The 27,236-nt window shown below is 48.8% G+C and overlaps 1 protein-coding gene across 1 annotated transcript in view; it reads left to right on the top strand.

Moving 5' to 3' along the window:
- The window catches only part of MYO1G (myosin IG), a 508,951-nt gene that overhangs the window by 221,275 nt on the left and 260,440 nt on the right, over positions 1 to 27,236 (top strand). Inside the window, exon 20 of the mRNA XM_063924584.1 lies at positions 20,732 to 20,845. Coding sequence (XP_063780654.1) covers positions 20,732 to 20,845 — 114 coding nt within the window. The remainder of the gene's footprint in view (positions 1 to 20,731; positions 20,846 to 27,236) is intronic.

Below are 27,236 nucleotides of genomic sequence, written 5' to 3'. Positions count from 1 at the left end.
GTCCTCCTGCAGCTCTGTATTATATAGCTGGCACTGTGCCTGGGCAGAGCCCTGTCCTCCTGCAGCTCTGTATTATATAGCTGGCACTGTGCCTGGGCAGAGCCCTGTCCTCCTGCAGCTCTGTATTATATAGCTGGCACTGTGCCTGGGCAGAGTCCTGTCCCCCCTGCAGCTCTGTATTATATAGCTGGCACTGTGCCTGGGCAGAGCCCTGTCCTCCTGCAGCTCTGTATTATATAGCTGGCACTGTGCCTGGGCAGAGCCCTGTCCTCCTGCAGCTCTGTATTATATAGCTGGCACTGTGCCTGGGCAGAGTCCTGTCCCCCCTGCAGCTCTGTATTATATAGCTGGCACTGTACCCGGGCAGAGTCCTGTCCCCCTGCAGCTCTGTATTATATAGCTGGCACTGTGTCTGGGCAGAGTCCTGTCCCCCCTGCAGCTCTGTATTATATAGCTGGCACTGTGTCTGGGCAGAGTCCTGTCCCCCTGCAGATCTGTATTATATAGCTGGCACTGTGCCTGGGCAGAGTCCTGTCCCCCCTGCAGCTCTGTATTATATAGCTGGCACTGTGTCTGGGCAGAGTCCTGTCCCCCTGCAGATCTGTATTATATAGCTGGCACTGTGCCCGGGCAGAGCTCTCTCCTCCTGCAGCTCTGTATTATATAGCTGGCACTGTGTCTGGGCAGAGTCCTGTCCCCCCTGCAGCTCTGTATTATATAGCTGGCACTGTACCCGGGCAGAGCTCTCTCCTCCTGCAGATCTGTATTATATAGCTGGCACTGTGCCCGGGCAGAGCTCTCTCCTCCTGCAGATCTGTATTATATAGCTGGCACTGTGCCCGGGCAGAGCTCTCTCCCCCTGCAGATCTGTATTATATAGCTGGCACTGTGCCTGGGCAGAGCCCTGTCCTCCTGCAGCTCTGTATTATATAGCTGGCACTGTGCCTGGGCAGAGTCCTGTCCCCCCTGCAGCTCTGTATTATATAGCTGGCACTGTACCCGGGCAGAGTCCTGTCCCCCTGCAGATCTGTATTATATAGCTGGCACTGTGCCTGGGCAGAGCCCTGTCCCCCCTGCAGCTCTGTATTATATAGCTGGCACTGTACCCGGGCAGAGTCCTGTCCCCCTGCAGATCTGTATTATATAGCTGGCACTGTGCCTGGGCAGAGCCCTGTCCTCCTGCAGCTCTGTATTATATAGCTGGCACTGTGTCTGGGCAGAGTCCTGTCCTCCTGCAGCTCTGTATTATATAGCTGGCACTGTACCCGGGCAGAGTCCTGTCCCCCCTGCAGCTCTGTATTATATAGCTGGCACTGTACCCGGGCAGAGTCCTGTCCTCCTGCAGCTCTGTATTATATAGCTGGCACTGTGCCTGGGCAGAGTCCTGTCCCCCTGCAGCTCTGTATTATATAGCTGGCACTGTGTCTGGGCAGAGTCCTGTCCTCCTGCAGCTCTGTATTATATAGCTGGCACTGTGTCTGGGCAGAGTCCTGTCCTCCTGCAGCTCTGTATTATATAGCTGGCACTGTGTCTGGGCAGAGTCCTGTCCCCCTGCAGCTCTGTATTATATAGCTGGCACTGTGTCTGGGCAGAGTCCTGTCCTCCTGCAGCTCTGTATTATATAGCTGGCACTGTGCCCGGGCAGAGCCCTGTCCCCCTGCAGCTCTGTATTATATAGCTGGCACTGTGTCTGGGCAGAGTCCTGTCCTCCTGCAGCTCTGTATTATATAGCTGGCACTGTGCCTGGGCAGAGCCCTGTCCTCCTGCAGCTCTGTATTATATAGCTGGCACTGTGCCTGGGCAGAGCCCTGTCCTCCTGCAGCTCTGTATTATATAGCTGGCACTGTGCCTGGGCAGAGCTCTGTCCCCCCTGCAGCTCTGTATTATATAGCTGGCACTGTGCCTGGGCAGAGCCCTGTCCTCCTGCAGCTCTGTATTATATAGCTGGCACTGTGCCTGGGCAGAGCCCTGTCCTCCTGCAGCTCTGTATTATATAGCTGGCACTGTGCCTGGGCAGAGCCCTGTCCTCCTGCAGCTCTGTATTATATAGCTGGCACTGTGCCTGGGCAGAGCCCTGCCCCCCTGCAGCTCTGTATTATATAGCTGGCACTGTGCCTGGGCAGAGCTCTGTCCCCCCTGCAGCTCTGTATTATATAGCTGGCACTGTGCCTGGGCAGAGCCCTGCCCCCCTGCAGCTCTGTATTATATAGCTGGCACTGTACCTGGGCAGAGCTCTGTCCCCCCTGCAGCTCTGTATTATATAGCTGGCACTGTGCCTGGGCAGAGCCCTGTCCTCCTGCAGCTCTGTATTATATAGCTGGCACTGTGCCTGGGCAGAGCCCTGTCCTCCTGCAGCTCTGTATTATATAGCTGGCACTGTGCCTGGGCAGAGTCCTGTCCCCCCTGCAGCTCTGTATTATATAGCTGGCACTGTGCCTGGGCAGAGTCCTGTCCCCCTGCAGATCTGTATTATATAGCTGGCACTGTGCCTGGGCAGAGCCCTGTCCCCCCTGCAGCTCTGTATTATATAGCTGGCACTGTACCCGGGCAGAGTCCTGTCCCCCTGCAGATCTGTATTATATAGCTGGCACTGTGCCTGGGCAGAGCTCTGTCCAGAGCCGGCGCTACCCGCTCAGCAAGGGTATGCAATGCAGGGAGGCGCTGAGGTGAAGAGGCGCTCACCCTGCTCTGCTACCCTGCTGCTTTCGGCAGCCGCTGTGCCTGTCAGACTGGATGACAGGTAGCGGCGCTGGCAGCGGGTAGCATGGCTCCCTCCCCCTCCTCCTCCTCCTCCTCCAGAGTGAGACTGCAGCAGGCAACGCGCACTGTGCATACTCACCCCCTCTCACAGCTCCACTGCCGCCGCCGACCTCTCGTGCGCCGAATTGTATTGGGGGCGTGGCCTAATCACGGGAGGCGTGGCCACGCCCCCTTATGGAAAACGTAAAAACAAAAAAATCTTTATAGTGCCTGATGATCCCTGTGCCCCCAGCCCTCAGCCCCTCAGCCAGGGTCATTTCGGTGTGGGAGGGTGATTAGTGTGATCACTGCCCCTCCCACCCCCCACCTCCCCCACCTGTACAGGAACAGGCAGAGGCTCAGCATTAGCAGCATGTGCTGTGCCCCCAGGATGAGAGCCTTATGCTGCTGCATAGTTGCCGACTTCTGGGCTGCTCGTCGGCTCAGCAGGGGGGGGCGGGCAGTGAGGTGACGTGACAGGGGGGCGGGCCAGAGGCGGGATGGAGGCGGGCCAGAGGTGGAACGGGGCGTGGCTTCTGGACCGCATCATTTAAGCCACGCCCTCCGCTGTGTAATGCCGCGATTACCGGCATTATACAGCAGGGGGCGTGGTTACGATGACGCGATTCAACAAGAATCGCGTCTTCGCCTGCCCGGACCGCCCACTTTACTCGTTAAGTGGGCGGCGGGCAGGGGGTGACCCGCGGATATCGGGAGACTTGCCTGCAATTCCGGGGGGCCGGGAGGGTCACCCGTTTTTCGGGAGCCTCCCGGCCATTCCGGGAGGGTAGGCAAGTATGTGCTGCTGCCTAGTAAAGAGGGATGGTGGTGGGAGTGCTGCAGACCAGGCTAGTCCCAGGCCCGGGTAATTAGCACCCGCTCCCTCCAAATCCCCCCCCCCCCTCGGCATCACTACCGACATCCTACAGCCGTTGCTGCTGAAGTAACAGCCTGCAAGAAACCGGAGGCAGAGAAGGAAGAGGAGGAGCAGCGCCTGAGCCGGGACCTCCTGCAGGTAACTGGGCTGCACTGTGGAGGGAATGAGGGCTGTACCTGGCATATGGGGTTATTCAGAGATGAACGCAGATGGATGCATAGGCAGCCGGATCTGCGTTCATCTCTGCACATGCTGAGGGCCGCCCAGCACAAGGCAAGGCCGCCCAGCATGTGTGGCGTCGCCTCCCGATGCATCCGAAATTTGATTGAGGATGCATCTGATCTAAGGTTGACCCCTGGCAGTGTAGCCTGGTCAGCAGCCATTTTTTGGGGGGAGCGGCTGCGTGTGACGTCCCGGCCTGCCCTCATTTTTCCAGCGTCACCCCAGCAACAACTTAACTCCACTACGCTGTCGGCTATCAATCACTTTGTGGTCGCATCCATTGGGGAAGTGACCGCAATGTGTGTGGCCTCACGCCCACTGTGCATGCACAGTTTGCTGCACTGGCAAACTGCGCTGAGGGCCGCCATTGCAGTGGGGTCTCAATGACCTTCATAATGTGTATAATGGGCTGTACCTGGCATAATGTGTATAATAAGCTCTACTCTGGCATAACGTGTAATAGCGGCTCTCCTGTATGGCATAAGGTGTATAAGGGTACTACTGTGTGGTGTAATGTGACTAACGGACACTACTGTCCGGTGTAATGTGACTAACGGACACTGCTGTGTGGTGTAATGTGACTAACGGACACTGCTGTGTGGTGTAATGTGACTAACGGACACTACTGTGTGGTGTAATGTGACTAACGGACACTGCTGTGTGGTGTAATGTGACTAACGGACACTACTGTCCATTGTAATGTGACTAACTGACACTACTGTGCTGTGTAATGTGACTGACAGATACTGCTGTCCGGTGTAATGTGACTAACGGACACTACTGTGTGGTGTAATGTGACTGACAGATACTACTGTCCATTGTAATGTGACTAACGGACACTACTGTGCAGTGTAATGTGACTGACAGATACTACTGTCCATTGTAATGTGATTAATGGACACTACTGTCCGGTGTAATGTGACTAATGGACACTACTGTGCAGTGTAATGTGACTAACGGACACTACTGTGTGGTGTAATGTGACTGACAGATACTACTGTCCATTGTAATGTGACTAACGGACACTACTGTGCAGTGTAATGTGACTGACAGATACTACTGTCCATTGTAATGTGATTAATGGACACTACTGTCCGGTGTAATGTGACTAACGGACACTACTGTGCAGTGTAATGTGACTAATGGACATTACTGTGCAGTGTAATGTGACTAACGGACACTACTGTGCAGTGTAATGTGACTGACGGACACTGCTGTGTGGTGTAATGTGACTGACGGACACTACTGTGCAGTGTAATGTGACTGACGGACACTACTGTGCGGTGTAATGTGACTGACGGACACTACTGTGCAGTGTAATGTGACTGACGGACACTACTGTGCAGTGTAATGTGACTGACGGACACTGCTGTGTGGTGTAATGTGACTGACGGACACTACTGTGCAGTGTAATGTGACTGACGGACACTACTGTGCGGTGTAATGTGACTGACGGACACTGCTGTGTGGTGTAATGTGACTAACGGACACTACTGTCCGGTGTAATGTGACTAATGGACACTGCTGTCCGGTGTAATGTGACTAACGGACACTACTGTCCGGTGTAATGTGACTAACGGACACTGCTGTCCAGTGTAATGTGACTAACGGACACTACTGTCCGGTGTAATGTGACTAACGGACACTGCTGTGTGGTGTAATGTGACTAACGGACACTGCTGTCCGGTGTAATGTGACTAACGGACACTGCTGTCCGGTGTAATGTGACTAACGGACACTACTGTCCGGTGTAATGTGACTAACGGACACTGCTGTCCGGTGTAATGTGACTAACGGACACTACTGTCCGGTGTAATGTGACTAACGGACACTGTTGTGTGGTGTAATGTGACTAACGGACACTACTGTCCATTGTAATGTGACTAACGGACACTACTGTCCGGTGTAATGTGACTAACGGACACTACTGTGCAGTGTAATGTGACTAACGGACACTACTGTCCGGTGTAATGTGACTAACGGACACTACTGTGCAGTGTAATGTGACTAACGGACACTACTGTGCGGTGTAATGTGACTAACGGACACTACTGTGCGGTGTAATGTGACTAACGGACACTGCTTTTCGGTGTAACATGACTAACGGACACTGCTGTGTGGTGTAATGTGACTAATGGACACTACTGTGCGGGGTTATGTGGATTGGCACTATTCTGTGGCCCTAAACTTTTTGCGCGCGCCTTCGGCGCGAACTGTCCCTGTTCTGAGCATGGCCAGAGGAAACTATTGCCCTGAGGTCTTCATGATCTAGAACTGGCCCTGTCATCGATTTTAAATGTGAATAAGTGGCACTATTATGTGGCATAATATGAATCAGGGGCACTACGTTTGGGTTAATGTGCATAAGATTGTAATACTGTGTGGCGTAATTTGAATTGTGGGTACCTTAGTGGTCACGCCGCTTCCTTGTGTGGCCACACCCCTTTTTGCAGTGCGCGCTATCCCTTTTTTACGGATGGGAGGGCGCAAATTTACTATTTGCAGGGGGGCGCCAAACACTCTAGCACCGGCCCTGGCTCTGTCCCCCCTGCAGCTCTGTATTATATAGCTGGCACTGTGCCTGGGCAGAGTCCTGTCCCCCTGCAGATCTGTATTATATAGCTGGCACTGTGCCTGGGCAGAGTCCTGTCCCCCTGCAGCTCTGTATTATATAGCTGGCACTGTGCCTGGGCAGAGCCCTGTCCCCCTGCAGATCTGTATTATATAGCTGGCACTGTGCCTGGGCAGAGTCCTGTCCCCCTGCAGCTCTGTATTATATAGCTGGCACTGTGCCCGGGCAGAGCCCTGTCCCCCTGCAGCTCTGTATTATATAGCTGACACTGTGCCTGGGCAGAGTCCTGTCCCCCTACAGCTCTGTTTTATATAGCTGGCACTGTGCCCGGGCAGAGCCCTGTCCTCCTGCAGCTCTGTATTATATAGCTGGCACTGTGCCTGGGCAGAGCTCTGTCCCCCCTGCAGCTCTGTATTATATAGCTGGCACAGTGCCTGGGCAGAGCCCTGTCCTCCTGCAGCTCTGTATTATATAGCTGGCACTGTGTCTGGGCAGAGCTCTGTCCCCCTGCAGCTCTGTATTATATAGCTGGCACTGTGTCTGGGCAGAGTCCTGTCCCCCTGCAGATCTGTATTATATAGCTGGCACTGTGCCTGGGCAGAGACCTGTCCCCCCTGCAGCTCTGTATTATATAGCTGGCACTGTGCCTGGGCAGAGCCCTGTCCCCCCTGCAGCTCTGTATTATATAGCTGGCACTGTGCCCGGGCAGAGTCCTGTCCCCCTGCAGATCTGTATTATATAGCTGGCACTGTGCCTGGGCAGTGCCCTGTCCTCCTGCAGCTCTGTATTATATAGCTGGCACTGTGCCTGGGCAGAGCTCTGTCCCCCTGCAGCTCTGTATTATATAGCTGGCACTGTACCCGGGCAGAGCCCTGTCCCCCTGCAGCTCTGTATTATATAGCTGGCACTGTGCCTGGGCAGAGTCCTGTCCCCCGGCAGCTCTGTATTATATAGCTGGCACTGTGCCTGGGCAGAGCTCTGTCCCCCTGCATCTCTGTATTATATAGCTGGCACTGTGCCTGGGCAGAGTCCTGTCCTCCTGCAGCTCTGTATTATATAGCTGGCACTGTGCCTGGGCAGAGTCCTGTCCCCCTGCAGCTCTGTATTATATAGCTGGCACTGTGCGTGGGCAGAGTCCTGTCCCCCTGCAGATCTGTATTATATAGCTGGCACTGTGCCTGGGCAGAGCTCTGTCCCCCTGCAGCTCTGTATTATATAGCTGGCACTGTGTCTGGGCAGAGTCCTGTCCCCCTGCAGCTCTGTATTATATAGCTGGCACTGTGTCTGGGCAGAGTCCTGTCCCCCTGCAGCTCTGTATTATATAGCTGGCACTGTGCCTGGGCAGAGCTCTGTCCCTCTGCAGCTCTGTATTATATAGCTGGCACTGTACCCGGGCAGAGTCCTGTCCCCCTGCAGATCTGTATTATATAGCTGGCACTGTGCCTGGGCAGAGTCCTGTCCTCCTGCAGCTCTGTATTATATAGCTGGCACTGTGCCTGGGCAGAGCTCTGTCCCCCCTGCAGCTCTGTATTATATAGCTGGCACTGTGCCTGGGCAGAGCTCTGTCCCCCTGCAGCTCTGTATTATATAGCTGGCACGGTGCCTGGGCAGAGTCCTGTCCCCCTGCAGCTCTGTATTATATAGCTGGCACTGTGTCTGGGCAGAGCTCTGTCCTCCTGCAGCTCTGTATTATATAGCTGGCACTGTGCCTGGGCAGAGCTCTGTCCCCCTGCAGCTCTGTATTATATAGCTGGCACTGTGCCTGGGCAGAGCCCTGTCCTCCTGCAGCTCTGTATTATATAGCTGGCACTGTGCCTGGGCAGAGCTCTGTCCCCCTGCAGCTCTGTATTATATAGTTGGCACTGTGCCTGGGCAGAGCCCTGTCCTCCTGCAGCTCTGTATTATATAGCTGGCACTGTGCCTGGGCAGAGCCCTGTCCCCCTGCAGCTCTGTATTATATAGCTGGCACTGTGCCTGGGCAGAGTACTGTCCCCCTGCAGCTCTGTATTATATAGCTGGTACTGTGCCTGGGCAGAGTCCTGTCCCCCTGCAGCTCTGTATTATATAGCTGGCACTGTGCCTGGGCAGAGTCCTGTCCCCCTGCAGCTCTGTATTATATAGCTGGCACTGTGCCTGGGCAGAGTCCTGTCCCCCTGCAGCTCTGTATTATATAGCTGGCACTGTACCCGGGCAGAGCTCTGTCCCCCTGCAGCTCTGTATTATATAGCTGGTACTGTGCCTGGGCAGAGTCCTGTCCTCCTGCAGCTCTGTATTATATAGCTGGCACTGTGCCTGGGCAGAGCTCTGTCCCCCTGCAGCTCTGTATTATATAGCTGGCACTGTACCCGGGCAGAGTCCTGTCCCCCTGCAGATCTGTATTATATAGCTGGCACTGTGCCTGGGCAGAGTCCTGTCCTCCTGCAGCTCTGTATTATATAGCTGGCACTGTGCCTGGGCAGAGCTCTGTCCCCCCTGCAGCTCTGTATTATATAGCTGGCACTGTGCCTGGGCAGAGCTCTGTCCCCCTGCAGCTCTGTATTATATAGCTGGCACTGTACCCGGGCAGAGCTCTGTCCCCCTGCAGCTCTGTATTATATAGCTGGTACTGTGCCTGGGCAGAGTCCTGTCCTCCTGCAGCTCTGTATTATATAGCTGGCACTGTGCCTGGGCAGAGCTCTGTCCCCCTGCAGCTCTGTATTATATAGCTGGTACTGTGCCTGGGCAGAGTCCTGTCCTCCTGCAGCTCTGTATTATATAGCTGGCACTGTGCCTGGGCAGAGCCCTGTCCTCCTGCAGCTCTGTATTATATAGCTGGCACTGTGCCTGGGCAGAGTCCTGTCCTCCTGCAGCTCTGTATTATATAGCTGGCACTGTGCCTGGGCAGAGCCCTGTCCTCCTGCAGCTCTGTATTATATAGCTGGCACTGTCCCTGGGCAGAGCCCTGTCCTCCTGCAGCTCTGTATTATATAGCTGGCACTGTGCCTGGGCAGAGCCCTGTCCCCCTGCAGCTCTGTATTATATAGCTGGCACTGTGCCCGGGCAGAGCCCTGTCCTCCTGCAGCAATGTATTATATAGCTGGTACTGTGCCCGGGCAGAGTCCTGTCCTCCTGCAGCTCTGTATTATATAGCTGGCACTGTGCCTGGGCAGAGCTCTGTCCTCCTGCAGCTCTGTATTATATAGCTGGCACTGTGCCTGGGCAGAGCCCTGTCCTCCTGCAGCTCTGTATTATATAGCTGGCACTGTGCCTGGGCAGAGCCCTGTCCCCCTGCAGCTCTGTATTATATAGCTGGCACTGTGCCTGGGCAGAGTCCTGTCCCCCTGCAGCTCTATATTATATAGCTGGCACTGTGCCTGGGCAGAGCTCTGTCCTCCTGCAGCTCTGTATTATATAGCTGGCACTGTGCCTGGGCAGAGCTCTGTCCCCCTGCAGCTCTGTATTATATAGCTGGCACTGTGCCTGGGCAGAGTCCTGTCCTCCTGCAGCTCTGTATTATATAGCTGGCACTGTGCCTGGGCAGAGCTCTGTCCTCCTGCAGCTCTGTATTATATAGCTGGCACTGTGCCTGGGCAGAGCCCTGTCCCGCTGCAGCTCTGTATTATATAGCTGGCACTGTGCCTGGGCAGAGCCCTGTCCCCCCTGCAGCTCTGTATTATATAGCTGGCACTGTGCCTGGGCAGAGCCCTGTCATCCTGCAGCTCTGTATTATATAGCTGGCACTGTGTCTGGGCAGAGTCCTGTCCCCCTGCAGATCTGTATTATATAGCTGGCACTGTGCCTGGGCAGAGTCCTGTCCTCCTGCAGCTCTGTATTATATAGCTGGCACTGTGTCTGGGCAGAGTCCTGTCCCCCTGCAGATCTGAATTATATAGCTGGCACTGTGCCTGGGCAGAGCTCTGTCCTCCTGCAGCTCTGTATTATATAGCTGGCACTGTGTCTGGTCAGAGTCCTGTCCTCCTGCAGCTCTGTATTATATAGCTGGCACTGTGTCTGGGCAGAGTCCTGTCCCCCTGCAGATCTGAATTATATAGCTGGCACTGTGCCCGGGCAGAGCTCTCTCCTCCTGCAGCTCTGTATTATATAGCTGGCACTGTGTCTGGGCAGAGTCCTGTCCTCCTGCAGCTCTGTATTATATAGCTGGCACTGTGTCTGGGCAGAGTCCTGTCCTCCTGCAGCTCTGTATTATATAGCTGGCACTGTGCCCGGGCAGAGTCCTGTCCCCCTGCAGCTCTGTATTATATAGCTGGCACTGTGTCTGGGCAGAGTCCTGTCTCCCTGCAGATCTGAATTATATAGCTGGCACTGTGCCCGGGCAGAGTCCTGTCCTCCTGCAGCTCTGTATTATATAGCTGGTACTGTGCCCGGGCAGAGTCCTGTCCTCCTGCAGCTCTGTATTATATAGCTGGCACTGTGTCTGGTCAGAGTCCTGTCCTCCTGCAGCTCTGTATTATATAGCTGGCACTGTGTCTGGTCAGAGTCCTGTCCCCCCTGCAGCTCTGTATTATATAGCTGGCACTGTGCCTGGGCAGAGTCCTGTCCCCCCTGCAGCTCTGTATTATATAGCTGGCACTGTGTCTGGGCAGAGCCCTGTCCCCCTGCAGCTCTGTATTATATAGCTGGCACTGTGTCTGGGCAGAGTCCTGTCCTCCTGCAGCTCTGTATTATATAGCTGGCACTGTGCCTGGGCAGAGTCCTGTCCTTTCTGCAGATAATACTTTCTGCAGGTCACTGTCTATGGTGCTGAATCTCATCCCTTCTCATAGGGGTAAATCTATTCAACTCCCGATTTTATTTGAGATTGGATAAAAATGCATCTCATTAATTTACTCAACACAAAGTGTGTGACGTGTAGATTACGGGTGTGAGGGGTGAGTGTGACACGTGTATAGATTAGGGGTGTGAGAGGGTGAGTGTGACATGTGTAGATTACGGGTGTGAGGGGTGAGTGTTACACGTTTATAGATTAGGGGTGTGAGGGGTGAGTGTGACACGTGTATAGATTAGGGGTGTGAGGGGTGAGTGTGACGTGTAGATTACGGGTGTGAGGGGTGAGTGTGACACGTTTATAGATTAATGGTATAAGGAGAGAGTGTGACACGTGTATAGATTAGGGGTGTGAGGGGTGAGTGTGACACGTTTATAGATTAGGGGTGTGAGGGGTGAGTGTGACACGTTTATAGATTAGGGGTGTGAGGAGTAAGTGTGACATGTGTATAGATTAGGGATGTAAGGGGGGAGTGTGACACATGTATAGATTACGGGTGTGAGGGGTGACTGTGACACGTGTATAGATTACGGGTGTGAGGGGTGACTGTGACACGTATAGATTACGGGTGTGAGGGGTGACTGTGACACATGTATAGATTACGAGTATGAGGGGTGAGTGTGACACATGTATAGATTAATGGTATAAGGGGTGAGTGTGACATGTGTATAGATTAGGGGTGTGAGGGGTGAGTGTGACATACGTATAGATTAGGGGTGTGAGGGGGGAGTGTGACACATGTATAGATTTGGGGTGTGAGGGGTGACTGTGACACATGTATAGATTACGAGTGTGAGGGGTGAGTGTGACATACATATAGATTAGAGGGGTGAGTGAAACACATAAATGGAAAACGGGTGTGAGGGGTGAGTGTGACACATGTAAGGATTACGGGTATGAGGGGTGAGTGTGACACGTGTATAGATTAGGGGTGCGAGGGGTGAGTGTGACGTGTATAGATTAGGGGTGTAAGGGGTGAGTGTGACATATATACAGATTAGGGGTGTGAGGGGTGAGTGTGCATATGTATAGATTAGGGGTGTGAGGAGAGAGTGTGACACGTGTATAGATTAGGGGTGTGAGGGGTGAGTGTGACGTGTATAGATTAGGGGTGTAAGGGGTGAGTGTGACATATATACAGATTAGGGGTGTGAGGGGTGAGTGTGACATATGTATAGATTAGGGGTGTGAGGAGAGAGTGTGACACATGTATAGATTAGGGGTGTGAGAGGTGAGTGTGACGTGTATAGATTAGGGGTGTGAGAGGTGAGTGTGACACGTGTATAGATTAGGGGTGTGAGAGGTGAGTGTGACACATGTATAGATTAGGGGTGTGAGGAGAGAGTGTGACACGTGTATAGATTAGGGGTGTGAGAGGTGAGTGTGACATATGTATAGATTAAGGGAGTTAGATGTGAGTGTGACACATGTATAGATTAGGGGTGTGAGGGTTGAGTGTGACACGTGTATAGATAAGGGGTGTGAGGGGTGAGTGTTATATATGTATAGATTAGGGGTGTAAGGGGTGAGTGTGACGTGTATAGATTAGGGGTCTAAGGGGTGAGTGTGACACGTATAGATTACGGGTGTGGGGGGGCATGTGACACGTATAGATTAGTGGTGTGAGGGGTAAGTGTGACACATGTATAGATTAGGGGTGTGAGAGGTGAGTGTGACACATGTATAGATTAGGGGTATGAGGAGAGAGTGTGACACGTGTATAGATTAGGGGTGTGAGAGGTGAGTGTGACACATGTATAGATTAGGGGTGTGAGGAGAGAGTGTGACACGTGTAGATTACGGGTGTGAGGGGTGAGTGTAACATACGTATAAATTAGGGGTGTGAGGGGTGAGTGTGGCATACGTATATATTAGGGGTGTGAGGGGTGAATGTGACACGTGTATAGATTAGGGGTGTGAGGGGTGAGTGTGACACATACATAGATTAGGGGTGTGAGGGGTGAGTGTGGCATACATATATATTTTAGGGGTGTGAGGGGTGAGTGTGACATACGTATATATTAGGGATGTGAGGGGTGAATGTGACATACGTATATATTAGGGGTGTGAGTGTGACACATGTATAGATTAGGGGTGTGAGGGTGTGAGTGTGACATGTGTATATATTAGGGGTGTGAGTGGTGAGTGTGACATACGTATATATTAGGGGTGTGAGGGGTGAGTGTGACATACGTATAGATTAGGGGTGTGAGTGGTGAGTGTGACATACGTATATATTAGGGGTGTGAGGGGTGAGTGTGACACATGTATAGATTAGGGGTGTGAGGGGTGAGTGTGACATACGTATATATTAGGGGTGTGAGGGGTGAGTGTGACATACGTATATATTAGGGGTGTGAGGGGTGAGTGTGACATACGTATATATTAGGGGTGTGAGGGGTGAGTGTGACATACGTATAGATTAGGGGTGTGAGGGGTGAGTGTGACATACGTATAGATTAGGGGTGTGAGGGGTGAGTGTGACATACGTATATATTAGGGGTGTGAGGGGTGAGTGTGACATACGTATATATATTAGGGGTGTGAGGGGTGAGTGTGACACATGTATAGATTATATGAGTAAGACGTGAGTGTGACACATGTATAGATTAGGGGTGTAAGGGGTGAATGTAACATACTACGTATAGATTAGGGGTGTGAGGGGTGAGTGTGACACATACATAGATTAGAGGTGTGAGGGGTGAGTGTGACACATACATAGATTAGGGGTGTGAGGGGTGAGTGTGACATACGTATATTTCTCTGACGTCCTAGTGGATGCTGGGAACTCCGTAAGGACCATGGGGAATAGCGGGCTCCGAAGGAGACTGGGCACTCTAAGAAAGAATTAGGACTACCTGGTGTGCACTGGCTCCTCCCTCTATGCCCCTCCTCCAGACCTCAGTTAGAATCTGTGCCCGGCTCGAGCTGGATGCACACTAGGGGCTCTTCTGAGCTTCTAGAAAAGAAATTATATTTAGGTTTTTTATTTTCAGTGAGATCTGCTGGCAACAGACTCACTGCTACGAGGGACTTAGGGGAGAGAAGCGAACCTACCTGCTTGCAGCTAGCTTGGGCTTCTAGGCTACTGGACACCATTAGCTCCAGAGGGATCGAACACAGGCCCAGCCTTGGTCGTCCGGTCCCGGAGCCGTGCCGCCGTCCCCCTTGCAGAGCCAGAAGCAAGAAGAACGTCCAGGAAATCGGCGGCTGAAGACTCCGGTCTTCATTAAGGTAGCGCACAGCACTGCAGCTGTGCGCCATTGCTCCCCATGCACACCTCACACTCCGGTCACTGATGGGTGCAGGGCGCTGGGGGGGGGGGGCGCCCTGGGCTGCAATAAGATTACCTTACATTGGCAAAAAATACACATAATATAGTCATTAAGACTATATATGTGTAAAATCCCCTGCCATATATCCATAAAAAAAGCGGGAGAAGTCCGCCGTGAAGGGGGCGGGGCTATCTCCCTCAGCACACTGGCGCCATTTCCTCTCACAGCTCCGCTGGAAGGACGCTCCCCAGGCTCTCCCCTGCAGTTTCCAGGCTCAATAGGGTAAAAAAGAGAGGGGGGGGCACTAAATTTAGGCGCAAATAATATATATATATATATAGCTGCTATAGGGTAAAATCACTCATTATAGTGTACATCCCTGTGATTTGTAGCGCTCTGGTGTGTGCTGGCATACTCTCTCTCTGTCTCCCCAAAGGGCTTTGTGGGGTCCTGTCCTCAGTCAGAGCATTCCCTGTGTGTGTGCGGAGTGTCGGTACGGCTGTGTCGACATGTTTGATGAGGAGGCTTATGTGGAGGCGGAGCAGGTGCCGATAAATGTGATGTCACCCCCTGCGGGGTCGACACCTGAGTGGATGGATATGTGGAAGGAATTACGTGACAGTGTCAACTCCTTACATAAGAGGTTTGATGACATAGCAGATGTGGGACAGCCGGCTTCTCAGCCCGTGCCTGCCCAGGCGTCTCAAAAGCCATCAGGGGCTCAAAAACGCCCGCTACCTCAGATGTCAGACACAGATGTCGACACGGATACTGACTCCAGTGTCGACGACGATGAGACTAGTGTACATTCCAATAGGGCCACCCGTTACATGATTACGGCAATGAAAAATGTGTTGCACATTTCTGACATTAACCCAGGTACCACAAAAAAGGGTATTATGTTTGGGGAGAAAAAGCAACCAGTGGTTTTTCCCCCTTCTGAAGAGTTAAATGAAGTGTGTGATGAAGCGTGGGTTTCCCCCGATAAGAAACTGGTAATTTCCAAAAAGTTACTAAGGGCGTACCCTTTCCCGCCAGAGGATAGGATACGTTGGGAGACATCCCCTAGGGTGGATAAAGCGCTCACACGCTTGTCAAAGAAGGTGGCACTACCGTCTCCGGATACGGCCGCCCTAAAGGAGCCTGCGGATAGAAAGCAGGAGGCTATCCTGAAGTCTGTATATACACACTCAGGTATTATACTGAGACCGGCTATTGCTTCAGCATGGATGTGCAGTGCTGCAGCTGCGTGGTCAGATTCCCTGTCTGATAACATTGATACCCTTGACAGGGACACTATATTGCTAACTGTAGAGCTGCTCTAGCATATTAAATACGTAGTCTTATACATGAGAGATGCACAGAGGGATATTTGCCAACTGGCATCTAGAATAAATGCAATGTCCATTTCTGCCAGGAGAGGATTATGGACTCGGCAGTGGACAGGTGATGCGGATTCTAAAAGGCACATGGAGGTTTTCCCTTACAAGGGTGAGGAATTGTTTGGGGATGTTCTCTCGGACCTCGTTTCCACAGCGACGGCTGGGAAGTCGACATTTTTACCCCATGTTCCCTCACAGCCAAAGAAAGCACCGTATTATCAGGTACAGTCCTTTCGGCCCCAGAAAGGCAAGCGGGTTAAAGGCGCGTCCTTTCTGCCCAGAGGCAGAGGTAGGGGGAAAAAGCTGCACCAAACAGCAAGTTCCCAGGAACAAAAGTCCTCTCCCGCTTCCTCTAAGTCCACCGCATGACGCTGGGGCTCCACAGGTGGAGCCAGGTGCCGTGGGGGCCCGTCTCCGGAACTTCAGCGACCAGTGGGTTCGCTCACGGGTGGATCCCTGGATTCTACAAGTGGTATCTCAGGGGTACAAACTGGAATTCGAGACGTCTCCCCCTCGCCGTTTCCTCAAATCAGCCTTGCCAACTACTCCCCCAGACAGGGAGGCGGTGCTGGAGGCGATTCACAAGCTGTACTCCCAGCAGGTGATAACCAAAGTACCCCTCCTTCAACAGGGACGGGGTTACTATTCCACAATGTTTGTGGTACCGAAACCGGACGGTTCGGTGAGACCCATTTTAAATTTGAAATCCTTGAACACTTATATAAGAAGGTTCAAGTTCAAAATGGAATCGCTCAGGGCGGTTATTGCAAGCCTGGACGAAGGGGATTACATGGTATCACTGGACATCAAGGATGCTTACCTGCATGTCCCCATTTACCCTCCTCACCAGGAGTACCTCAGATTTGTGGTACAGGACTGTCATTACCAATTCCAGACGTTGCTGTTTGGTCTGTCCACGGCATCGAGGGTATTTACCAAGGTAATGGCCGAAATGATGATACTCCTTCGAAAAAAGGGAGTTATAATTATCACGTACTTGGACGATCTCCTTATAAAGGCGAGGTCCAGGGAACAGTTGTTGATCGGAGTAGCACTAGCTCGGGAAGTGCTACAACAGCACGGCTGGATCCTGAATATTCCAAAGTCGCAGCTGGTTCCTACAACGCGTCTACTGTTCCTGGGGATGGTTCTGGACACAGAACAGAAAAAGGTGTTTCTCCCGGAGGAGAAGGCCAAGGAGTTGTCATCTCTAGTCAGAGACCTCCTAAAACCAAAACAGGTGTCGGTGCACCACTGCACGCGAGTCCTGGGAAAGATGGTAGCTTCTTACGAAGCAATTCCATTCGGAAGGTTCCATGCAAGGATCTTTCAGTGGGATCTGTTGGACAAATGGTCCGGATCGCATCTTCAGATGCATCGGCTGATAACCCTGTCTCCAAGGACCAGGGTGTCGCTGTTGTGGTGGCTGCAGAGTGCTCATCTTCTAGAGGGCCGCAGATTCGGCATACAGGACTGGGTCCTGGTGACCACGGATGCCAGCCTCCGAGGTTGGGGGGCAGTCACACAGGGAAGAAACTTCCAAGGACTATGGACGAGTCAGGAGACTTCCCTACACATAAATATTCTGGAACTAAGGGCCATTTACAATGCCCTAAGTCGGGCAAGACCCCTGCTTCAACACCAGTCGGTGCTGATCCAGTCAGACAACATCACGGCAGTCGCCCATGTAAACCATCAGGGCGGCACAAGAAGCAGGATGGCGATGGCAGAAACCACAAGGATTCTCCGATGGGCGGAAAATCATGTGTTAGCACTGTCAGCAGTGTTCATTCCGGGAGTGGACAACTGGGAAGCAGACTTCCTCAGCAGGCACGACCTCCACCCGGGAGAGTGGGGACTTCATCCAGAAGTCTTCCAAATGATTGTACACCGTTGGGAAAGGACATGATGGCGTCCCGCCTCAACAAAAAGCTAAAAAGATATTGCGCCAGGTCAAGGGACCCTCAGGCGATAGCTGTGGACGCTCTAGTGACACCGTGGGTGTACCAGTCGGTTTATGTGTTCCCTCCTCTGCCTCTCATACCCAAGGTACTGAGAATAATAAGAAGGAGAGGAGTAAGAACTATACTTGTGGTTCCGGATTGGCCAAGAAGAGCTTGGTACCCAGAACTTCAAGAAATGATCTCAGAGGACCCATGGCCTCTGCCGCTCAGACAGGACCTGCTGCAGCAGGGGCCCTGTCTGTTCCAAGACTTACCGCGGCTGCGTTTGACGGCATGGCGGTTGAACACCGGATCCTAAAAGAAAAGGGCATTCCGGAGGAAGTCATTCCTACGCTGATTAAAGCTAGGAAAGATGTGACCGTAAGACATTATCACCGCATATGGCGAAAATATGTTGCTTGGTGTGAGGCCAGGAAGGCCCCAACGGAGGAATTTCAGCTCGGTCGATTTCTGCACTTCCTACAGTCAGGAGTGACTATGGGCCTAAAATTGGGTTCCATTAAGGTCCAGATCTCGGCTCTGTCGATTTTCTTCCAAAAAGAACTGGCTTCACTGCCTTAAGTTCAGACTTTTGTTAAAGGAGTGCTGCATATTCAGCCCCCTTTTGTGCCTCCAGTGGCACCGTAGGATCTCAACGTGGTGTTGGATTTCCTAAAGTCGCATTGGTTTGAGCCACTTAAAACCGTGGAGCTAAAATACCTCACGTGGAAAGTGGTCATGCTGTTGGCCTTGGCGTCGGCCAGGCGTGTATCAGAATTGGCGGTTTTGTCATGTAAAAGCCCTTATCTGATTTTTCATATGGATAGGGCGGAATTGAGGACTCGTTCCCAATTACTTCCTAAGGTGGTTTCAGCTTTTCATGTGAACCAACCTATAGTGGTGCCTGCGGCTACTCGGGACTTGGAGGATTCCAAGTTACTGGACGTAGTCAGGGCCCTGAAAATATATGTTTCCAGGACGGCTGGAGTCAGGAAAACTGACTCGCTATTTATCCTGTATGCACCCAACAAGCTGGGTGCTCCTGCTTCTAAGCAGACTATTGCTCGCTGGATCTGTAGCACGATTCAACTTGCACATTCTGCGGCTGGACTGCCGCATCCTAAATCTGTAAAAGCCCATTCCACGAGGAAAGTGGGCTCTTCTTGGGCGGCTGCCCGAGGGGTCTCGGCTTTACAACTTTGCCGAGCTGCTACTTGGTCGGGTTCAAACACATTTGCAAAATTCTACAAGTTTGATACCCTGGCTGAGGAGGACCTTGAGTTTGCTCATTCGGTGCTGCAGAGTCATCCGCACTCTCCCGCCCGTTTGGGAGCTTTGGTATAATCCCCATGGTCCTTACGGAGTTCCCAGCATCCACTAGGACGTCAGAGAAAATAAGAATTTACTCACCGGTAATTCTATTTCTCGTAGTCCGTAGTGGATGCTGGGCGCCCATCCCAAGTGCGGATTGTCTGCAATACTTGTATATAGTTATTGCCTAACTAAAGGGTTATTGTTATGAGCCATCTATTCGTGAGGCTCAGTTGTTGTTCATACTGTTAACTGGATATAGTAACACGAGTTATACGGTGTGATTGGTGTGGCTGGTATTAGTCTTACCCGGGATTCCAAATCCTTTCCTTATTGTGTCAGCTCTTCCGGGCACAGTTTCCCTAACTGAGGTCTGGAGGAGGGGCATAGAGGGAGGAGCCAGTGCACACCAGGTAGTCCTAATTCTTTCTTAGAGTGCCCAGTCTCCTTCGGAGCCCGCTATTCCCCATGGTCCTTACGGAGTTCCCAGCATCCACTACGGACTACGAGAAATAGAATTACCGGTGAGTAAATTCTTATTATTAGGGGTGTGAGGGGGGAGTGTGACACGTGTATAGATAAGGGGTGTGAGGGGTGAGTGTGACATACGTATTTATTAGGGGCGTGAGGGGTGAGTGTGACACGTATAGATTAGGAGTGTGAGGGGAGAGTGTGACATGTGTAGATTAAGGGAGTTAGATGTGAGTGTGACAGGAGGTGACTGTGACTGTGACATACGTATTTATTAGGGGCGTGAGGGGGAGTGTGACACGTGTATAGATTAGGGGTGTGAGGGGTGAGTGTGACGTGTATAGATTAGGGGTGTGAGGGGTGAGTGTGACACATGTATAGATTAGGAGTGTGAGGGGTGAGTGTGACACATGTGTAGATTAAGGGAGTTAGATGTGAGTGTGACACATGTATAGATTAGGGGTGTGAGGGTTGAGTGTGACATGTATAGATTACGGGTGTGAGGGGTGAGTGTAACATACGTATAAATTAGGGGTGTGAGAGGTGAGTTTGGCATACGTATATATTAGGGGTGTGAGGGGTGAGTGTGACACGCGTATAGATTAGGGGTGTGAGGGGTGAGTATGACACATGTATAGATTAGGGGTGTGAGGGTTAAGTGTGACACGTATAGATTACGGGTGTGAGGGGTGAGTGTAACATACGTATAAATTAGGGGTGTGAGGGGTGAGTGTGTCATACGCATATATTAGGGGTGTGAGGGGTGAGTGTGACACGTGTATAGATTAGGGGTGTGAGGGGTGAGTGTGACACATACATAGATTAGGGGTGTGAGGGGTGAGTGTGACACATACATAGATTAGGGGTGTGAGGGGTGAGTGTGACACATACATAGATTAGGGGTGTGAGGGGTGAGTGTGACACATACATAGATTAGGGGTGTGAGGGGTGAGTGTGACACATACATAGATTAGGGGTGTGAGGGGTGAGTGTGACATATACATAGATTAGGGGTGTGAGGGGTGACTGTGACATACGTATATATTAGGGGTGTGAGGGGTGAGTGTGACATAAGTATATATTAGGGGTGTGAGGGGTGAGTGTGACTTGTGTATAGATAAGGGGTGTGAGGCACTATTTGTGCAATGTACTAAACATTTCTATCACCTTCTAGATTAATCGCTTTAACAAGTGTAAGGACAGAGGGCTGCTAATTACAGACCATTATGTCTACAAGCTGGAACCTAAGAAGGAATACAGGGTCATCAAATCGCTGCCGCTCAACATGGTGAGAATGTGTATATTATGTGTACGTATAGTGTATGTGTTATTATGTATTACTATATACAGAGCGTGGGCGGATACCATTACTGATGGCAGAGCAATGTCCTCTCCATTCTCACCCAGCCTGATCAGCCTCTCCTGATTCTACACACAGGGGCTATTCAATGAACCCATGCAGCTACAGTAATTGACACACCGGAGCTATTCCATTAGCGGGGAATATCCTGTGCGCAAGTCCCCGCAGTCAGACTGATGAGCTGCGAAGTAAAGTGTGCAGAACAAACACAAAATTGGCTTTGCACACTGGGAAAAAACATTGATTCCACAGTTTACGTGGAATCAGTGGGTTTCTGCGTTTGAATCCCAATTTTTCAGCGTTTAATTTTTGCCAGCACTGCAGAGGGCAGATGTAACATGTGCAGAGTGTTAGGTATGGGAGGGGTGTGTCCTAGCTCAGATCTATATTGCAGTGTGAGAATAAAGCTGCCCAGCATGTGTGTGCTACATCATAGTTGCCTACCCTCCAGCATTCTGCAGGAGACTCCCTGAAATAACAGCAATCTCCCTCACTCCCTGAATAGACCAGCAATCTCCCTGATTGTACCTTATCCCCATTATGCAGCTATTACATTCTTGGGGGGAAAAATAAATCAGAGATACATACATTCAAATGGGATCATTTCCCTGCATTGGTAATAACAAGGCACAATGATCCCTATGGTTACATGCATTTTAAATAAAGTTTCTCGTGGTCACTTACAGTATATGAAACCTCTTGTAAAACACAATACAGAATCAATCCTGAACAATATCAGTGTCTTTTCTTCAACAAGTAGATCTTACTAACTCAGGGGCTCATTTACATTTGGATGTAAGTCATATTATGACACACCTCTCAGATGTAGCAGTGACGTCCACGCTGATAGGTAATACTTTCACAATCTCCCTGAAATGCTTTTTCAAAAGTAGGCAAGTATGGTGCTACATGCAGAAGTAGCCAGTAACTGAGCACCTGGGTAACATCATGCTGCACTGCAGGGGGGCAGAAGTAACATGTGCAGAGAGTTAGGTGTGGGAGAGGCGTGTCCTAGCTCATATCTACATTGCAGTGTGAGAATAAAGCTGGCGAACAAAAGAATTGTATCTGCACACACACTATATTTATCTTAAATCTGCATTTGGAACATAAGTTCCATAACGGACCCCTATTTAGATTTGTGGTAATTACCATCCACTGTGGGGGTGCTACCAACTACAGCTATCATAGATACACAAAGGGAAGAAGGGAAAGGCTGTGTTGTCGGTGCACATAAGGGAGACTAGATCTGGTTATCACATCTGCCTATATTTATTTAAAATTTAACTTTTATTGATATCTATTTAAAACTAGTGTACATTACTTACACATAACCATGAGTATAAGCGAAACATAGAGGTTAAAAATTATGACGTAGACAAAACATACAGAGTTCAAATGAAATAAAGGTGATTTAAAGATTAAAATGTGTGTCCACGTGTCTTTTTCCAATGTCCAAATATGTATACTCTATTATTCCATAATGGGATCAGTGTTCATTCATATGTTTAGTCATTATTATGCTCTTGAAGGAGGCATTTAGGGAATGTGGATATTAATTAGGATAATGTCTTAGGTATAATTTCAATATGAGCTGTTTAATATCAGCTTATGTGTAACACAATAATCGTCGCAATATCTAATTGGATCAGATGTATGGTAAAGTGTAGAAAACAAAAGTGATGCTATACATTCCATATGGATATATGGTACACTCTAAGGGGATGAATATCTTCCTCAGTTGTTTATGATCAGTAACATATGTAACGTCCTCTTATGGTAGTTAGGTAATCACACTATTACTGTCCCTTGAAGGCAGACACCTCCATTCATAGGGTCTGGTGATACCCACTCAGTTAATTTGATTCAATACCTTCCAAATGCCTGATTTTATTTGTGATTAAGTATATAACAGTTGATTATAATAGTTAGGTGTTCAGAATATTATTATCCCTAGAGGAAAAGGCGTCCTCATTATGCAGGATTAGTGACACCTTTCTGTTATAGACAGAATATTAATTATACACCATCATCAGGCATCAGACAATTCATTAGGAAGGGGAATCATTTATTGTATTATAGTTGTTTATAATATCCACATGTTATGATCTATCAGATATTCACATTAGTATGTCCTTAGAAGGGTATCTTCATTTATTAGGACTATATTGCAGATAATAGGACTTAAATATCAGTGTACAGCTTTCCAGATTATGCATCGCCATTGAGCATCTAATATAATTAATAAGAAGGAGAAACCTTCATTTGGTATATATAATAGCGACGTATTGAATAAAGATTTTATTATTCTGATATGTACCACCTAATGAAGATAGATTTTCCAAGTTGCACTATATATTAGTGTTAACACATGTGTTTTATTCACAGCTACCACATTATATCATATCACAGTCACCCCTATGTGATCACTGACAAACTTGGAGGGTTCATCTGGAAACATTTGTTGCATTTGCTCTGTTGTATCAAATGTAACATAGAAATGGAGTGTATCTATTTGGGCCTGAGGCAATTCCTTCTGTTCCCTAAATATGTCAGAGGATTTAACAGCCACTGCTGCTTTGTTCATTACTCCATTACATTGTTAGGTAATCAGCAGATATATTACTATCTATATTTCAATAATCATCTATCCACTGTGTCCTAGTAATAGTTGTGATATTCACTACACATGGTGACTGGATAGCGCTGATTAGTCATTAATTTGGAAATATTTGTTGCAATTGTATCATAGGTGCTTAATAACACTGACACATCTAGCCTGCAAGCCTGGTCGATTTATCTTAACTTGCAGCAGTGCTATATGTTCTCAATTGAGTCTGACTGCTAATGCTGCATTACTTGTATAATGACAATCTTCCTATCCACTGAACTACAATATGACTCTCAAAGATTCGATAATCATATATTCACTGCCTCATACTGATAGTCTGAACACAATAATTGATTAGAGCTGACTAAACATTGTTATAACATGGACATGGAAACACGTGGAGATACGCTGCCCACACGCGTGTTCCGCCGTTACTCTGACAGCTTCATCAGGGCTGAACCAGAATGCCTCTCCAGGCATGATACTTGAGCTCTCCTAGTGATCCAATCAGCGACGAACGACTGGTCACGTGTGGTCACTGTCCAATCGTGACACTGCTCCCTTGGTCACATGATCCCGGGAGCCAATGACGGGACTTTATAATTGTCATGGTAACGGCTGTTTGTAGCACTATATTCCCGGACATTGCTGATCGTTCATGCCCTGTTATCTGTATTGATACATTAGTATACCCCATAGTAGCCTGTTCCGCTATCTCTGAGGTTTTACTGTATTGTGTCAATAACGGTGTCAGTTGGTTTCTGCAATATGCTTATAAAGAGACCACGTTTATACCGCTCAGCATATACTTTTGCCGTTGGCCTAATTGTAAATATACATGTCTGGAGTTCACTGACCCTGTGCCCTGTATAACATATAGGTCCTCCCATCTGATTATACATATAGTTCATAAATGGATCCTATTATCCCCTTATTATTATCTCTTTGTTTAACTGGAACATATGCTAGTTATGTTAAATCGAAAACCATTAATTTAATGGGTATAATTATACGAATACAGCCAATTCCACTAGACAGATCAGAGAATGTCCGTATTGAATAAACTTTGATCATTATTATGCCATGGTATTTAATTCGTCAAATTATATCTTCAATATATCATAGGTAAGTATGTATCTGTTAGACAAGGAATATTTGAAACAGGATTCCATCCCCGGTATTCTAATTAAGACCTGGCTATTGTTCCATTCTTATTATAGCCTATTGAATTTGATATAATAATCAGCTACTCTGATAATTGCATACACTTTACCAACAATTATATTTATCTTTATTGTTGTATACTCCACTCATTGACCTACATCTATATAAGTGGTCCCATAATACCACAAAGTATAAAAATAATTTTCCTGTTCTATAGGTGTATCAATAGTGACTCAAAGGAATAAAAGTGAAATAAAGTAAAATAGAAGTGTCATTTATGGTGAAAGTGAACCGCTAAGTCATTTAGCATGATACTGCTGAAAGGAATAGGGAAAATATGAGATATGAGGAGAATAAAAGGTAAGTTGAAAATATTACGACCCCCTCTAAGTAAAAGACGTAAAAAAATGTGTGTTGTGTGATGAACGTGCCATATACAAATCCAATTCAGTGTTTAAACATAAAAAGTGATGGATAAGGAGAAAAGGAGGGGAAAGGAAGAAATTAAAAATAAAGATTAAAAATTATTAAGTGAATAAGGTATATGTTAATTTGATGAGTTCTGCGATTTAAGTTGTACACAGATGAAAAATCAGATCAATTCAATATAAGAGCCAAATAATAACTCTTCTAAACTACTACTAATTTAAAGACGGGAGTGGTACACAAATAACGTCATCATTAACTTGGATCTATTGGAATAAATCCAGATCTCAAGATTAATTCATACTGGAGGAAGTGTATAGTTGTTGTAAACAACCAGATAGTCATTTGTCTGAATTAATACTAACTTTGACATAAGAATGAGTGATGTCATTATTAACTTGGATCCATTGCATTAGATCCAAATCACAGAATTAATTTACACTAGAAAAGGTGTATAACTATTGGATTCATTCAATCCGTTGGGATATAGGCTGTCAAGAAGGAAAATCATTTTAGTTTCGAATTGGAGTAATTCTTGGTCCAGGTTGCCACCACGTATGCCCAACTGTACATGCCTTAAGCCAAAAGCTTTGAGACCCGATGGATCACTATTATGATGGTTCAAAAAGTGTCTCGCAACAGGTTGTAGGGTTTTAAAATTGGAAGCATCTTTTTTAGCATTACGTATGCTTCCGATGTGTTCCAAAATTCTGACCTTTAATGGTCTAATAGTTTTCCCTACATATTTCCTGTGACATGGGCATTCAAGAGGGTAAACAGTTCCTATGGTTGTACACGTGATTTTCGGGGAGATTGTCCATTTTTTTCCGAATTTGTCAAAAAAGTGGTCAACAGGGACCATGTGGGCACAGGCTTTGCAATTACCGCAGGGTGATGAGCCTATTGCTTTCACCCTATTATCTGGAATTTTAGTCAAATGGCTATGTACCAATCGATCTCTGATACTTCTAGATCTTCTCCAGCTCGCTTGAGGTTTTGTAGGCAGGGCTGTCGCCAAATCTGTGTCAGTTTGAAGTATGGGCCAATGTTTGTGTAAACTGTTTACTATCCCCTTCCATTGGGTATTGAAGGTGCCCACGAACCTAATAGGTTCTTCTCGGGAGGCTTTAGGTTTGGGTTTTAGCAGAGTGTCTCATTCATAAGTGCTCACTTCTCTGATTGATCAATTCAGAAGCTTCTTGCTATACCCTCTCGATTGGAGGCGCTCATTGAGTTAACTCTGCCTAACATGAAAGGTTTCTTCACTAGAACAGTTTCTTTTGATTCTGAGTAGTTCTCCCTTGGGTATTGCTCGAATAGTGGCTGGGAGGTGAGAACTATCTGAATGTAGGATGCTATTTGTCGCTGTAGGCTTCCTGTATAAATCTGTTGAGATGTTTCCTTCATCATTGATGGATATAGAAATGTCCAGGAAATTGATGGAGGTCTGACTAGCTTCCAAAGTCAATTTGAGATTGAGGTCGTTAGTATTCAGAATTTCAATGAACTCTTTCAATTCCCTCAATGGGCCCTCCCACAATATCAATATATCATCAATATATCTGAGATATATCAATATGTTGTCAGTATATTTTTAAAAAATTTCCTGAAACACTACTTCCCTTTCCCACCACACCAGGTAGAGATTGGCGTAAGTGGGGGCACAGGCTGTCCCCATAGCTGTGCCCCTCACCTGAAGGTAGTGGTACTCATTGCAGGTGAAGTAGTTTTTAGACAGGATAAATTCCAACAGCTCAATGATAAATTCACTGAGTTCGCTGTGGGTCTCCATACTCAAGAAGTATTTTATAGCATTAATCCCTTTATCATGACTAATGCTAGTGTAGAGACTCTCTCTCGCCTCCAATCGAGAGGGTATAGCAAGAAGCTTCTGAATCGATCAATCAGAGAAGTGAGCACTTATGAATGAGACACTCTGCTAAAACCCAAACCTAAAGCCTCCCGAGAAGAACCTATTAGGTTCGTGGGCACCTTCAATACCCAATGGAAGGGGATATTAAACAGTTTACACAAACATTGGCCCATACTTCAAACTGACACAGATTTGGCGACAGCCCTGCCTACAAAACCTCAAGCGAGCTGGAGAAGATCTAGAAG

Source organism: Pseudophryne corroboree, chromosome 5, assembly GCF_028390025.1.
Source record: "Pseudophryne corroboree isolate aPseCor3 chromosome 5, aPseCor3.hap2, whole genome shotgun sequence".
Taxonomy (NCBI): Eukaryota; Metazoa; Chordata; class Amphibia; order Anura; family Myobatrachidae; genus Pseudophryne; species Pseudophryne corroboree.
Note: the sequence above shows the minus strand (reverse complement) of the source record. Positions and strands in the feature narration are given on the sequence as shown.